This window comes from Melanotaenia boesemani, chromosome 10, assembly GCF_017639745.1.
Source record: "Melanotaenia boesemani isolate fMelBoe1 chromosome 10, fMelBoe1.pri, whole genome shotgun sequence".
In the NCBI taxonomy this organism is placed as follows: domain Eukaryota; kingdom Metazoa; phylum Chordata; class Actinopteri; order Atheriniformes; family Melanotaeniidae; genus Melanotaenia; species Melanotaenia boesemani.
The window spans coordinates 37,059,510-37,074,862 of NC_055691.1; the positions used below are offsets into that span (position 1 = coordinate 37,059,510).

At 45.8% G+C, this 15,353-nt stretch overlaps 2 protein-coding genes across 7 annotated transcripts; one reads left to right on the forward strand and one right to left on the reverse strand.

Annotated features, from left to right (window-relative positions):
* Positions 1–463: 463 nt before the first annotated feature.
* On the reverse strand, positions 464–6,238 carry LOC121647289. 3 transcript variants are annotated; one of them, XM_041996583.1, is made up of 7 exons: positions 5,971–6,236; positions 5,017–5,240; positions 4,774–4,875; positions 3,524–3,625; positions 2,872–2,985; positions 2,383–2,491; positions 464–2,156 (listed from the first exon to the last, which is right to left on the reverse strand). In XM_041996583.1, exons 1-7 carry the CDS (start codon positions 6,074–6,076, stop codon positions 643–645), a joined length of 2,271 nt encoding a protein of 756 aa, XP_041852517.1. In that variant the 5' UTR covers positions 6,077–6,236; the 3' UTR covers positions 464–642. The 3 variants fall into 3 exon arrangements, with proteins under 3 accessions (XP_041852517.1, XP_041852520.1, XP_041852518.1); XM_041996586.1 differs by having other exon boundaries at positions 5,017–5,416; positions 5,971–6,096; XM_041996584.1 differs by lacking the exon at positions 4,774–4,875 and having other exon boundaries at positions 5,971–6,238.
* A 175-nt stretch (positions 6,239–6,413) lies between these two features.
* Positions 6,414–14,608, forward strand: pdf (peptide deformylase, mitochondrial). 4 transcript variants are annotated; one of them, XM_041996591.1, is made up of 4 exons: positions 6,414–6,507; positions 7,036–7,114; positions 13,315–13,936; positions 14,100–14,608. In XM_041996591.1, exons 3-4 carry the CDS (start codon positions 13,333–13,335, stop codon positions 14,255–14,257), a joined length of 762 nt encoding a protein of 253 aa, XP_041852525.1. In that variant the 5' UTR covers positions 6,414–6,507; positions 7,036–7,114; positions 13,315–13,332; the 3' UTR covers positions 14,258–14,608. The 4 variants fall into 4 exon arrangements, with proteins under 4 accessions (XP_041852525.1, XP_041852524.1, XP_041852526.1 ...); XM_041996593.1 differs by lacking the exons at positions 6,414–6,507; positions 7,036–7,114 and adding exons at positions 12,664–12,698; positions 12,975–13,082; XM_041996590.1 differs by lacking the exons at positions 6,414–6,507; positions 7,036–7,114 and adding an exon at positions 7,151–7,811.
* Positions 14,609–15,353: the final 745 nt, after the last annotated feature.

Here is a 15,353-nt window from a genome sequence, read left to right on the forward strand (position 1 = left end):
CTTTTAACATTGAAGTGTGTTTGTGCAGCAGTGATAAAAGTCCTCCAGCAGCTTCACCCAAAGTAACACCTGCTGATAAAACACATCACTGGCTGCTTGTTTTACTAGTTTTTATTCACTTTTTACATCAGATGATCACTTTAGTTGTAATAATCAGTTCAATATTTCATAAAATCTAAACCTAAAAAAGATCTAATTTGTGCCCCCCGGTTGATGCACCTGCCTGGCCCCCATCAGAACTTTTCTAGACCCGCCCCTGCATAGCTGGAGTATAAACCCTGTCTACCACCAGCAGCTACTGTTAGAGAAGGTCCTGCCAACAACAAGACTTTGAGGCAAATATGTGACGGTGTGAACATGAACGCTAGTTTCCTCCTTCTCAGCTGATCCATAAACACACGCAGCTGAGGCGGAGTTTCCTTCATTTGCAACAAACAACTATTTGCATGAAGACTTTATCTTAATCTAACAGATCTACGTGGCAGATCTATCTAACAGATCTATAAGGTAGAGATTTCCACTGATTTCTAACAATAGAATTCTCATGTTTCTGGATCAGAATCATCAGGATAAAATCATTTTTCTGGCTTGTTTTATTCATCAGTGTTTTTAAAAGCTGCGCTCCGTTTCCTTTGATTCGATCTACTTCAGCACTCGGGCGCTTTCGTACTCTAAGATGAGTCTTTTCCTTTTCATGTGAGGTTTGTAGTCGGGATCCCGACGAGGGAAGTCCTCGCCATCACTGCTGGAGGAGCCGCTGGAATAAAGAGAGTTCACGTCAAAGGAGGAATCTGTGTTTCCTTCCATCTCCTTCCTTTCTTCCTCTTGGCTGCAGCTTTGCTCCGCCTCCCCTCGCCTGGCTGAGGCCGTCCACGTGCTCGCTCGTACACGCTCCGCGGTGCTCAGCCTGGTAAGACTCACATAGGGCTGAAGCAGTCCGGCCTGCAGGGCCTGCAGAGGGGCAGCCCGACTTCGCTCGTCTCTCTGGACTCTGTGGACCTCAGACGAGGCCGGCCGGCCAGCAGACATGGCGGAGATTATGGTGGAGTGTGGGCGGGTACTACATGGAAAAAGGTTGGTGTATGTTTGAGAAGGAGGTCTGGCAGACTCAGCTGGTGGAGCATCACATGCTGAGGACCAGTTCTCTGCGTGGGAAGAGGAGGTAGAGGAATCATGTGCAGGAGGCTGGGGGACATAGAGGCAAGTCGCTGGGAAGGAACCTGGGCCGTTCAGAAGCTGCTCAGCTGAAGGTTTCTCTGTTAGAACCTGCGAATGTCTGGGGGTCGTGCAGGCCCGTCTGAACCTTCGTGACAGTTTGGAAACAGTACGTGGAGCTGCTGCTTGCCAGCTGCTAGATGAAGATTCAGGAGCTGTTTGCATAGTCGGTCGAGTTTCTGCTGGAACAAACGTAGAGTCTATGTTTGAGGTGCGGCAGCGTGGTCCAGTGGAAGCCTGTGGACTGGAACTGGAGGGTGCTGGTTTGCTGCGAAGCATGGTGGAGCTCTGGTGGTGCTTAGAGGCCGAGCAGCTCCTCCAGAAGGAGGCGATGTCAACCAGTCGAACCACCGGCAACAGCAGGGATGGCTGGACGGGGAGTCTGGACAGCAAGGACTGAGGCAGATGTTCTGTTCCAGAGGCAAGTCTTGCTGCTCCATGAGGCCCTGAGCTCTGCTCGTCTCCAGGGTTTGCTGGTTGGGATGCTTGGACTGCTGTCTGAAGGTGGGTGGAGGTCTGTGAAGGAGGCTTATCAGGGTGACAGGGGATGAGGTTGGACGGGGTGAGGTCCTGGGATGAAGAGGTAGATGAGGATGACTGGAACATCAGGGGAGATGAAGAAACGTTAGCGTGATGCAGCAGCTCTTCAGAGCAATCATCTGGACACCCTCGCAGGATGCTCTTCACCCATCGCTGGTGTCTGGAGCAGAACTGTGGAGAGGGGGCACATTCACTGCTGTCCTTGTCTTCCTCCATCTTTATGGCCTCACAACCCTCCTCTGGTTGCTGAGGGTCTCCAGCATCGTGGTTCCCCAGCAACAGAGGGCTTCCGTTAGAGGAGCTCCCATCCAGAGACGGGCTAGAGAGGTGAGAGATTTCCACTCCTTGCTTTCCTCTTTCAGGAGGCTGAGAAATCCCGGCTGGACGGCAGGAAGCGACATCTAGAGAGGAACCAGGAATCATATCAGAAACTTTATGACTCGCATCAAACACACAAACATCGATGTTCAAGGCTGAAGTCTCCTCACTTAGATCACATTAAAGGTTTAAAATATCCAGGTAGAGAATCAGAGCAGCTAAAACCTGATCTGCTAGAGGAGGAAACACATGCAGGGAACATCTGCTTCTCTTCATTCAGCTGGTAGTTGATGTTTAGCTGCTTCTCACCACAGTGCAGCAGTTTCCTGAGCGTTGCCACGATGGTGGTGGAGTCCGAGGTGATGACCTCCAGAAGCAACTTCTCCTCCTGCGTCGCAGGACTTTGTTTCTTCATGATCTGGGTCACACATTTGTAAAATGCACCAATGGAATCAGTGGAGAGAAGCAGGCCAGTTTGACATTTTTCCTGACTGTTTTTGTTCCTTTAAATCAGGAATCCTCAGTCCTGGTCCTGGAGGGCCAGCGTCCTGCAGGTTTTAGAGGTTTCCTGATTCAGACACATCAAGCTCTGCACAACTCGACTATTACCCACTGATCTGAGTCAGGCTTGCTGCAGCAGGGAAACCTCTAAAACCTGCAGGACGCTGGCCCTCCAGGACCAGGACTGAGGATCCCTGCTCTAAAGGATTTTACTGCTCGGGATCACGGTGGAGCAAAGCTTGGATGAGTGAGCTGAGACCTGAGCCCCACACCTACGCTGCAGAGATGCCAACACACCTTGTCGATGTAGGTATCTGCAGGCAGCACGGTCTCCAGCTGCTGCAGGTAGTCCAGCAGCCTGTCCTCCACCTTGCGGGCGTATCGCTGCCCGTACTGCTCCTCCATCTGATTCTGAGAGATAAACACAGCGTCCATCATATAGAAACATGCAATGTCTCCTTACGGTTATGCAGTAAATTAAAGTGAAAAAGTCCTTTTAAATGAAAATGCTCAACTCTTCTTTTTTTCTTTGGATTTTTGTTTTCTTCGTGTTAAAACGGGACCTGATACTTGGAGTTTTCCAAGTATCAGTTAAACATAAACTATGTTCCTGCTTCCCTCACAGGAGGTCATTAGGTGCATTTGGCCAAAGGAAGAAGCTAGCTGGGGCTCAGCATCATTTGTTCCTGGGTTGCTTTGATCTGCTCCACTTACATAATGACTGACTGTTAGACGTGGATCAGTGGTGCAACCTGCTGCACAGAACAGGAGTTTCCCTCAGCAGCCTGAGTAGTACTAAAGGTACTGATGTCGTAAATTCAGCACTGTAAATAATACAGAACTAATTCATATTTGTCTGTTTTACAATCGTTGCATACGAAGCAGAAATGTCAACATCTTCAAGCAAACAGAAACTTTCATCAGAAGCCGGCAGGTGGAGAAAACTCACCTTCATGTAATCTTCCAGTTTGCTTTTGTCTACAGCGAGAGTTTGTGCAAAACTCTTAAAGTCCACATGGTTCTTCCTCATGAGGAACATTTCACGTTGGCTCTGTTAAGAAACGAAACAACAAAGATTCACTGAGAGCAACAACTTTGTTCTGGCATATTTCCAGAATTTTAGCTGTAAAAATAACTAAAAGCCTGGAGTAAATTTGTTCCTCAGACTCTTCAAAGCCATTAAAATTTCTGTGCTGAATCTGAAGGACAAAGCTGAACAGAGTCCTCCGGCTCTGAGTCCTGAGGAGCCAAACCACAGTTCAACGACCACGCAGAGCTTTTACATGAAGTTACTGTGATGCAGGAAAAGCAGGTTACAGAGAAGATGCTGTAAACATGGACGTAACTGAGTCTACACAGATGTCAAAGCTATGCAGACAGGCTGTGGTGAATGGCAGAGCAACACCAGCCTGGCTACTAGCTAATGGCCTGCATCCTGACCTACACCTGGAATAAACCGCCATGTTTCAGCAGCCTTTGCTTTTCCTTTGCTGGTTGCTATAAATTGTTTGATGGACTTTCAAACATGTTGTGTAGGACAAGCTTAGGTTTGCACCACGTTGGATTTTTGCCTATCCAATATTTTACAGGTCATTAGAGTCAATTGCACCACGTACAACACGTCACACTGAATTGTGACACAAGTTTCTACACTAGAAAAGTAAGAGATGAGCCTCCTGTCCTCCTTGGATTATTTTCTCTCAGCATCTGTTATTTTATCGCTTCATTATATCGGTGGAATGGCCAACATCCGATATTTAATTTTGAAACTGATACTGTTCGATACCGATATCCTGCATCTCTAGACAAGCTAATGAAGGGACATGGCTGAGGTTATCAATCAGCTTCCCGCCGTCACATCCAGCAAACACGGAGCAACATCCTGTCAGCGCCCAGCAGATAAACACAAAAACAATTTTCCTCTTCTCTGTTTCAGTTTCAGCCAGTTTCTGACTCTTAAGCTGGGAAATGACCCACTTTGTCCACCTGCCAGGTAAAGCCTGTTTACTGGGAAGGAGGTGAATGTGAATCTAAAGAGTGAAACTACCATCTATAAAAATGCTTCTGTGCTCTGTGGATGTCAGAGGAAGTCTTCTGTAATACGGTGAGATCAATGCTTCAAATTCATGCAGCTAAATTAATTGCATAAGAGCCATTTTAATAAAAAATGTGCAGCCGCTTCCAGTTTCTGAAACTTACACAATGGTATTGGTACTGAGGTAGTTTGTTTGGGAAGAACTCTCCGATTTTACACACAGTGTGAACCATTCCTTTGCCCTCCTTCAGCATCCACATAATGACCTGAAAAGAGCAAGAACCCCCACAAGAACGGTGGAAATTCACGTGTTAAAAAACACAGACAAGAACAAACATATATGCAAGTTCAATTTTACATAATTGCACAAGTTTCTAAATGTGTGAACGCCACTGTGTGTCTCCTACCATGGTCTTAAGGCCAAACAGGATCTTCATGTGTTTGATGGCAGCCACCAGTCTGGGAAGAAGCCTGTAAGTGGATTCTAGAAAGTCCAGCACTCTCTCAAAGTTCCCCATGTCCCTGCTCTTCACGATGGAAAACGCCTGAGCAGAGGCAACACGCAGCCTCCAGGAGTCTTCCAGACTCAGAGGCTGGGAGTCCACATCCGGCCAGCTGGAGGGGTCGACAACTGCGACAACACAACACGAAGCCAACGCGTCACTCACCGAATTCCACTGCTTCTACCAGGAGAACAACCCAACCTCTGCTGGCCTGTGCCACAATGATCTTTATTTTTAAATAGTTTGAACAAGGCTGGGTCTGGAAAATGTTTGATGGGAGGGGGCAGGTAGACCCCTGACAGACCTGGAATAGAGTGGCACATGAAAACAGGCCTTTAAAAAAAAAAAATCTAGATTTTAATCAATTAACTGATTCTTACAACTACAGGGGTCACATAATGTATTAAATAAATACCACAAATTTAGTAAAAGCAAGCAGCTTGTGATATTTTTCATCCGTTAATTTAGGATGATCTTACATTTAATCACTGCTGTGTATTTATAACTAGAGAAAAACTGACTTTTTATCTGTGTTTCTTCTGCATTCTTGACCGTTTTACTTTGCATCTGGTAGTTTTAGAACTTTTACATCCTCTCTATAAACGGTAAACTGGCGTTATGCTGCATTATGACCTGGACTGAGGTAGTACTGATGTAGGATCATCATAAGTACCTTACATGTTGTATTCAGTTACACCTGGGCATCTGAGGCTTCCCAGGTAAACATTTGTTTCAGGGGCACCAGACAGATTTTTAGAAAGTATTCATGTTATTTTTACATGTGCCCCGGGCTGCAAAAACACACTAAATAGTTGGATTTTAATAAAGATTTTATCATGCTGTATTAGGAAAACCAACCTTCTTGTATATCCATCAGTTTGTGAGCCCAGACGTGCTCTATGATCCACACCGGTAACTTTCTGGAGCTCCGTGAACGTCCAGTCCGCTGCTCGCCTCCGTCCATCCGGTGCGTCTGTGCCGATCAACTCTGCGGGATCCGGGGAGATGTGAGCCCGGTGGGCCTCTTTAAGCCCCCGTTCATGAATGGGACTGCGACCAACCTCTCATCCTCCCAGCTGGACAAGTACCGGCATGTCGAGGACATGAACCGTTGGACTTCCCCCGGTTCTTCTGAAGCGGTTTCGGGTTCAAAATTGGAGCAATTTACTTCCGGCAATCCAGTAACAGGTTGCTGTCAAAATAAGTTTCCAATTCTTATTAGAGCGGGTATGTTTCCCTTAAGTCGTTTTGTTGAACTTTTATTATGAAAACGACTGCCCGTCTTACGCGAAACTCAACGTAACAACCCGGAAATGATTCGGCGAAGCATCGTTTCCTTTGACCTGAGCGTCTCATCTTTTCCCGTTTCCACCGGACTGCGTGCTCAGCTGCTAGGTAAGAGATATTTATGTCTTTTTAAAGAGGCAGATATAAAAGTAATAATAATAACAACATCATAATTGGAACTACATTAGCATGCTCATCAGTTAGCTTAGCCGGTAGGCAGCCATCTGTTGAATGGGGGCGCATGTTTTGTTGTAACTGCCAACACATTTGGGCGGTGTTAAATCACCATGTCTATGTTGAAACCACTTACCGACAGTTTTCTCAGTTAGCAAAATTCCATATTCCACTAAATAAATAAATATTATCAACTTATTGTTAAAATGATTTTAGCTCCTTTCCTATGTTGGGTCTGTAATGAGGTAGGTGGTGGCGACCATCTTTGTTTTGGTTAGTAAACAGGTGCAACCTGGGAAAGGTGATTTCTTTAAATCAAGTATAATCAGTCTCGGTGTGTGTGGATTTGTTTAAATTTGGTTAAAAGAAACTTAATTTTCCTAACTGGAGTTTATCTTAGCAGGAAAAGGAAATAACAAGCAAAGATTAAACACTGATTACACTTTATTTTATTTCCTTCAGTTACCTCATGATGCTACAGCTGATCAGTTACTACAAAACAGAGTTTACAACAGATCCTGCTGGCCCGTAGACTTGCAAGGTGAGAAAGCACTTCTGATAAGTGGATGGTCCAAGTTTAAAAGATCATCTTTTATTAAAAACAAGGAAAATGAAATGGACAAATGCTTTACTAACAACACAAGTGACAGCTAGTATCAAGTGGGAAGTTTTCAAAACCTACATAAGAGGAAAGATAATTAGTTTTACCTCTTCTAAATCAAGAGAGCTTCGTAAGAAAAGGGAGCAGCTGGAATAACCACGACTGCAGATGGAAATGAGCAGAACGCTGTAATCTGGTACAGCAACGTCTGACTCACCAAGAACATTTTATGACCAGGAGGAGAAATCCAGCCGGTTCTGGTTCGGCAGATTTAACAGCTTGATCTGATGGTCTTACAGTCATAGAACCTGCCTAATAAAGATCAGATATAGGAAATTCTATGAGACTCTGTAGAATTCAGACCTGGTCCATGGCCCCAAGACAAGTTTCTAAACCAGCAACCATCCCAGGAAGAGATCAGGATGGTGATCGGCAGCATGAAAAGTGGGAGTTAGGACCAGATGGGCTTCCAGCTGACCTGTATGAGGAATTTAATAGGAAGCTGTTGAAGCCATTATTGGAAATGTTTCTGGGGTCATTCCAAAGCAAGAGCCTTCCCAAATCAACAGCAGAAGCATTAATTATCCTGCTGCCACAAGCAGGAAAACCAAGCAATGGATGTGAAACCATGAGGCCAGTAAGTTGACTTGACTCAGGTCTTACAACCCTGTGCAAAGTACTCACACAGTGGCTGCAAGACCTGTAGCCAGATGTTAGAAAGGTGCTCCCAGAATCCTCAGGTAAGGCTTAAAGGATCCTCAAGTAAAGCTCTGCTGTTCCTGGATGTACAAATATGAACAAATAGAAATATATCGCAGTCATCCACAATTGAAAGATGTCATCATGGGGACCCCTTTTCCTCGTAATTTGAATTGAAGAGCCACCAGAATAAATGATTTATCCTTAAACAGTCGACCAATTTACATATCTGGGAGTGAAGATGGCTTCAGAACTAGACATGGTTGTTAACATGAATTATGAATGCTTAATGGAAGGAATAATAAACAACCAAATGTCCCAGTACACTGTGGTACTACATCAAGCATGCATACAGGGCCGTACCCCTCCTCCACCTCGGACAGTCAGACCATCTTTCCCTCCTGCTTCCCCCAGCCTACACCCCCCTTAGACGTAGGAACAGGCCCACCACAAAAACTGTAACAACCTGGCCTGAAGATGCCCTCGCCAAACTCCAAGACTGTTTCCAACAGACAGACTGGGACGTGTTTGAACAACAGGAGCTGGAGACATTTACAGGAACGGTACTGGACTATATTCAGTTCTGCATCGGGAATGTGACTGTGGACAAAACCATCAGGACTTTCCCTAACCAGAAACCCTGGATGACCAGCCAGGTCCACGCACTCCTCAGAGCCTGGGACGCTGCCTTCAGGTCAGGGGACAGAACACTGTGTAGTGCTGCTCGAGCTGACCTGAAAAGAGGCATAAAAAGAGCCAAGGCGGACCACAGGATGCGCATAGAGTCCCACCTGTCCAGCAACAACACTCGGGAGGTGTGGCGGGGCATACAGGACATCACCAACTTCAGAGGTTGTGATGTGTCGACAGCAGATCAGAGTGCAACACTGGCAGAGGAGCTAAACTGCTTCTTTGCCCGGTTCGAATCACAGCAGCATGCACCTGCTCCAACCATGCCCCCACCCACACCCCCACCCACATCCCCATCTGGCTCCCGCACCACCCCACTCACCATCCAGGAGCACGATGTCAGACGGGTGCTCCTGGCAGTGAACACCAAGAAGGCTACTGGCCCAGACGGAGTACCGGGCGGGGTGCTCAGAGCGTGCGCCCACCAGCTCGCCCCCACCTTTACCAGGATCTTCAACCTCTCCCTGGATCAGGCAGTCATCCCACACTGCCTCAAATCTTCCATAATAGTCCCGGTGCCGAAGAAGTCTCCCATCACCAGCCTGAACGATTACCGACCGGTGGCCCTCACTCCGGTAATCATGAAGTGCTTTGAGAGACTTGTTCTTCAGCACATCAAGGACCATCTCCCCCCAGACTTCGACTCCCACCAGTTTGCATACCGCGCGAACAGATCCACTGAGGACGCCATAGCTGTAGCTCTTCACTCTGCGCTGAACCACCTGGAGCAGCAGCAGAACTACGTCCGGATGCTCTTTGTGGATTACAGTTCTGCGTTCAACACAATAATCCCAGACAGATTATGCACAAAACTGGACACTGTTGGCCTCCCCCCTCTCACATGTGCCTGGATAAAGGACTTTCTAACAGACCGACCCCAGACTGTGAGACTAGGTCCCCACCTCTCCTCCACCAGCACGCTGAGCATCGGCTCCCCACAGGGCTGTGTGCTGAGTCCCCTCCTGTACTGCCTCTACACCCACGACTGCAGGCCGGCCCACAATGACAACCTCATCGTCAAGTTCGCTGACGACACTACAGTGGTCGGACTCATCTCCAGGGGCGATGAGGCTGCCTACAGGGAGGAGATCCTGAAGCTGGCTGCTTGGTGTTCTGAGAACAACCTCGCTCTCAACACCAAGAAAACCAGGGAGATTATCATCGACTTCAGGAGGTTCAGCACAGACCCAGCCCCCCTCTACATAAACGGCGAGTGTGTGGAGAGGGTCCACACCATCAGGTTTCTTGGCGTCATCATCTCGGCCGACATCTCCTGGTCAGAGAACATCACGTCAATCACCAAGAAGGCTCAGCAGCGGCTACGCTTCCTGAGAGTCCTCAGGAAGCACAAACTAAACTCCAACCTGCTGCTGACCTTCTACCGCTCATCCATCGAGAGCCTGCTGACATACTGCATCACAGTATGGTACGGCAGCTGCACTGTAGCAGACAGGGAGAGGCTACAGAGAGTTGTAAAGACAGCACAGAAGATCATTGGCTGTCCTCTCCCCTCCCTGATGGACATTTACACCTCCCGCTGCCTCAGCAGGATAATCAGCAGAGCCAGAAACATCATAAATGACAGCTCCCACCCTGGCTCTGATCTGTTTGCCCTGCTACCTTCTGGGAGGCGCTACAGGTGCATCAGGACTAAAACAAACAGACTCAAAAACAGTTTCTTTCCAAAAGCAATAACTGCCCTAAACTCCTGTAGGACTTCAAATCTGAAATACTCTGGACACCAACTACATATGTGCAATACATTCTGTCATGTGACATATACAACATATCATGATAAGTGCAACAATACTCTGAATGTGCAATATATTTTCTGACATGAATATGTTTCAGTGTAATTTATATATTTTCAGCTCGAATACTATACACATGTGTAGTATACAGATATATACATCATACTTATATCTGCAAATAACTCGAGTGTGCACATCTGTTTATTTCTGTAAATATTTTATACCTTAGATCTTTTATTTATTTATTTATCTTCTATACTGCTCTCTTTGCACTGACATTGGGGATGGCTTAATCTCATTGTATATTTGTATAATGACAATAAAAGGCATTCTATTCTAATCTATTCTACTACTGGTCAGCACAACTTAGGTACAACTTAGCTACAACTAAGCTACAGCTTAGCTGCAACTTAGTTCCAACTTAGCTCCAACTAAGCTACAACTTAGGTAACACTTAGCTACAACTTAGCCCCAACTAAGCTACAACTTAGCTAACACTTAGCTCCAACTTAACTCCAACTAAGCTACAACTTAGCTCCAACTAAGCTACAGCTTAGGTAACACTTAGCTACAACTTAACTCCAACTAAGCTACAACTTAGCTGCAACTTAGTTCCAACTTAGCTCCAACTAAGCTACAACTTAGCTAACACTCAGCTCCAACTTAACTCCAACTAAGCTACAACTTAGCTCCAACTAAGCTACAACTTAGCTGCAACTTAGTTCCAACTAAGCTACAACTTAGCTCCAACTAAGCTACAACTTAGCCCCAACTAAGCTCCAACTTAACTCCAACTAACCTACAACTTAGCTAACACTCAGCTCCAACTTAACTCCAACTAAGCTACAACTTAGCTCCAACTAAGCTACAACTTAGCTAACACTTAGCTCCAACTTACCTCCAACTAAGCTACAACTTAGGTAACACTTAGCTACAACTTAGCTACAACTTAGCCCCAACTAAGCTACAACTTAAGCGTCCTTGGGTGCCCTGAAAGGCCCTTTAAATAAAATGTATTATTATTATTATTATTATTAACTTAGCTAACACTTAGCTCCAACTTAACTCCAACTAAGCTACAACTTAGCTCCAACTAAGCTACAGCTTAGGTAACACTTAGCTACAACTTAACTCCAACTAAGCTACAACTTAGCTGCAACTTAGTTCCAACTTAGCTCCAACTAAGCTACAACTTAGCTAACACTCAGCTCCAACTTAACTCCAACTAAGCTACAACTTAGCTCCAACTAAGCTACAACTTAGCTGCAACTTAGTTCCAACTAAGCTACAACTTAGCTCCAACTAAGCTACAACTTAGCCCCAACTAAGCTCCAACTTAACTCCAACTAACCTACAACTTAGCTAACACTCAGCTCCAACTTAACTCCAACTAAGCTACAACTTAGCTCCAACTAAGCTACAACTTAGCTAACACTTAGCTCCAACTTACCTCCAACTAAGCTACAACTTAGCTCCAACTAAGCTACAACTTTGCTAACACTCAGCTACAACTTAGCTCCAACTAAGCTACAGCTTAGGTAACACTTAGCTACAACTTAGCTCCAACTAAGCTACAACTTAGCTAACACTTAGCTCCAACTTAACTCCAACTAAGCTACAACTTAGCTAACACTTAGCTACAACTTAGCCCCAACTAAGCTCCAACTTAGCTCCAACTAAGCTACATCTTAGCTAACACTCAGCTCCAACTTAACTCCAACTAAGCTACAACTTAGCTCCAACTAAGCTACAGCTTAGGTAACACTTAGCTACAACTTAACTCCAACTAAGCTACAACTTAGCTGCAAATTAGTTCCAACTTAGCTCCAACTAAGCTACAACTCAGCTAACACTCAGCTACAACTTAGCTACAACTAAGCTACAACATAGCTAACACTTAGCTACAACTTAGCCCCAAGTAAGCTATAACTTAGCTACAACTTGGCTACAGCCTAGCTCCAACTAAGCTACACTGTAGCTAACACCTAGCAACAACTTAGCTACAACTTAGCTAACACTGAGAATATCAGAATATACACGATTGATGACAGCTTGTGTTACTCAGGTAAAATTACATAAATTAATGATATTATACCAGACATATGCAGCGAAGAGGACGTTTTTTCATTGTATCTGGCAGCGGAGTAAAATTCAAACTTACTGGGAGGAGGTAAAGATAATGATGGAAAAGATGATCTCTGAGGGAATCCCACTGGACCCAAAGTTTTTTTTTATTTTAGGGCTTTAACACAAACTGTGTAAAAACTGAAAGGAGGATATGTGGGTTCTGCAGGCTGAAAACGTGATAATTTTACTCTGAAAGGAATCAGGCCAATGTTGATGTTTTCCTTTACAGAAACTAACTTGTACTGAAAGGGAAGCAGGTGGGTTCGAAGGACCCGGAGCCTTTAACAGCTGGTGTGAAACTAAAGACCTGTTAGAGGATAAAGTGGAGTGATGAAAACCCTGAACTTTGTTAAATAAAAACTCAGCTTGGTGGAAATTTGGAATTATGTAACCAAACCCCCATCTTGCTGGATGTGATGATGATGTTCTGTAATGTTCCACATGTTTAATTTAGCAATGAGAAAAATGCAATGAATACATTTAGTTAAAGAATATCTGTCTCCATATAATTCTGCTGTTGTCTCGCCCTGCAGCCACTCAGCATGATTCTCCCATCCTCTGGGTGTTAATTCCAGACTGAACTTGTTACTGATGAAGAAGCAGAGCTTCATGGACTAGTGCAAATACTGCTGGTGTTACATGTGAGCAGGGTATTCAGACTGAAATCAAAGAACAAATAAACATTGTGCACAAAGGCAGAGCCATGAAAAAAAGTTTGTTTTCTTGTGGAGGAGCTTAAACTCTCTCCAGCTCCGATGGGATGAACTGGAACTGATCCAGTTTATATCATATGCAAATCTCTGCAGCAGGTTGCAGGAAAGCTTAAAACTAGAACCAACAAATCTGACAAAACGCTTTCTTTTGTCCCTACAGCCTCATCCCAGCTGCACCATGAACACCAAGTCATCTCTGTCTCTGCTCCAGCTCTCCAGGGTGGGCTTCAGCCTTTGTGCCTGTAACTCTGCTCCCCGGGCCTGGAGCCTAGTGGCAACCGCTTCCACCCTCCTTCCAGACACCTCAGCCTGCAGGCGCTCATTATCTAGCCATGTGAAAGTGCGCTCTTATCTTCAGTACCTGAAACGCAAGGTCATACCCCCTCCCAGTCCTCCGTACAGCCACGTCTGCCAGGTGGGGGATCCTGTCCTGCGTTCGCGTGCAGCTGCTGTTGACCCTGCAGCCATACCAGGCCCCGAGATCCAGCAGCTCATCAGCACCATGGTGAAAGTCATGCGGAAGCTCGAGTGTGTGGGGCTGAGTGCACCTCAGGTTGGGGTGCCACTTCGCATACTGGCCATGGAGTATCCAGAGAAGATGTTGGAGGAGAGTTCCCCAGCATCAAGGGAGGTCCGTGGTCTCTCCGTCCAGCCTTTGAGGATCTTTGTGAACCCCCAGCTGAGGGTCCTGGATGGTCGGACGGTGCTCTTTCAGGAGGCATGTGAGAGCATCTCGGGCTTCTCTGCCACGGTTCCTCGCTACCTGTCTGTGGAAGTCTCTGGTACGTATGCCTGTACTTCTGTTTCCTGCTTATAACTGTAAAAAACAGATGAAAACGTTTGAGTTTTAACCAAAATTAGAACAAACGTTCCCTAGTTCCTCTTGTGAAAGAAATCTTTCTGGAGTCGGTTGCTGAAGTACTTCTGCACCTTTTTGTCATCCAGGTCTGAATGAAAAAGGTGAAGCCGTCAGGTGGCAGGCTACCGGCTGGTCGGCACGGATCCTCCAGCACGAGATGGACCACCTGGACGGGGTCCTCTATATTGACCACATGGACAGCAAGACCTTCATTAACGTCAACTGGCAGGAACACAATGAGTAGAAGGCACTGAAGGCCAACCCTACATGTAAAATAAATCCATGAGGACATTAAACCTTTTATAAGTATTAACTAAACCTCTGATGTGAGAAAGTTAGTTTGTGGTTGGAGGAAGAGTCCAGCTCCCTGCAGCGGAGGTGCTTTGGTAAAAGAGAAAAGAGTGATTTCAGTGTTTCATTTCAACGAGGAAGCCAAGATGGACGAGTTCTGTGGGCCTCAGCTCCATGTTTCATGAATAAAGAGGCTGGTTTGTGATGGTGAACTGGGGCGTGACCACGGGAAATAAACCTGTGGCTCTATCAGCTTCATGAACTTCAGCCATGTTTCCTTTATGTCTACTGATCTGTATTAATAGAAAAAAACTCAGAATTTAAAAGGCAGTGTCTCCTACATCAGTGGTTCCCAACCTGAGGTCCCTGGCCCGTTCAGAGCCAGTGTGATTTAAATCAAGTCCATGTCCACAGACCAGTCGAGGTGTATGCGTTTAGGTTTTTATCATCTGGGTGTTTTATTCACATGGAACCAGAGGCCTGGAGCCTGAAAAGACTTTGCAGTGTTTCATTAATGAGACGTGTCTGAGGAACACCACAGAGCAGAGGATCCGTCCTTATTTAGAGAGGAAAAAGTGAAGTCAGGCCATAACTAGCTTAACTTGGGTTTTATCAAAGGAAAGGAGCCTGAATGCATCATTTATAGTGAGAAGCAGGTAATGAAGCATAAAACCAACACGGGGCGGGCGGGGGTCCACAGCTTGTTGGTCGTTCCATGACGGAGGTCCTCAGGGAAAACAGGTTGGGAACTACTGTCCTACACCATGAAGGATGAACTGTGAGCACCAGGTGGAGAGTTTAAAGCCGTGTTCTACCCGAGTAGGACGAGGTGGAGCTGGACGCCGCTCCGGACACTGGAGCAATCACTCCAGGAAAAAAAAAACTCTTCATGCAGCTTTTATGTTCCCTTCTCAGATGCTGCTGCGACTCGTAGGTAGCATCACCCAGGTTTGTTTATGTGGATGAAGATCAGGACTCAAAGCAGGCCAACGCTTTGATTTCTGCCAGCAGAGCGAATGCAGCTTTAAAAGTTCAGATTGAGTTTGCAC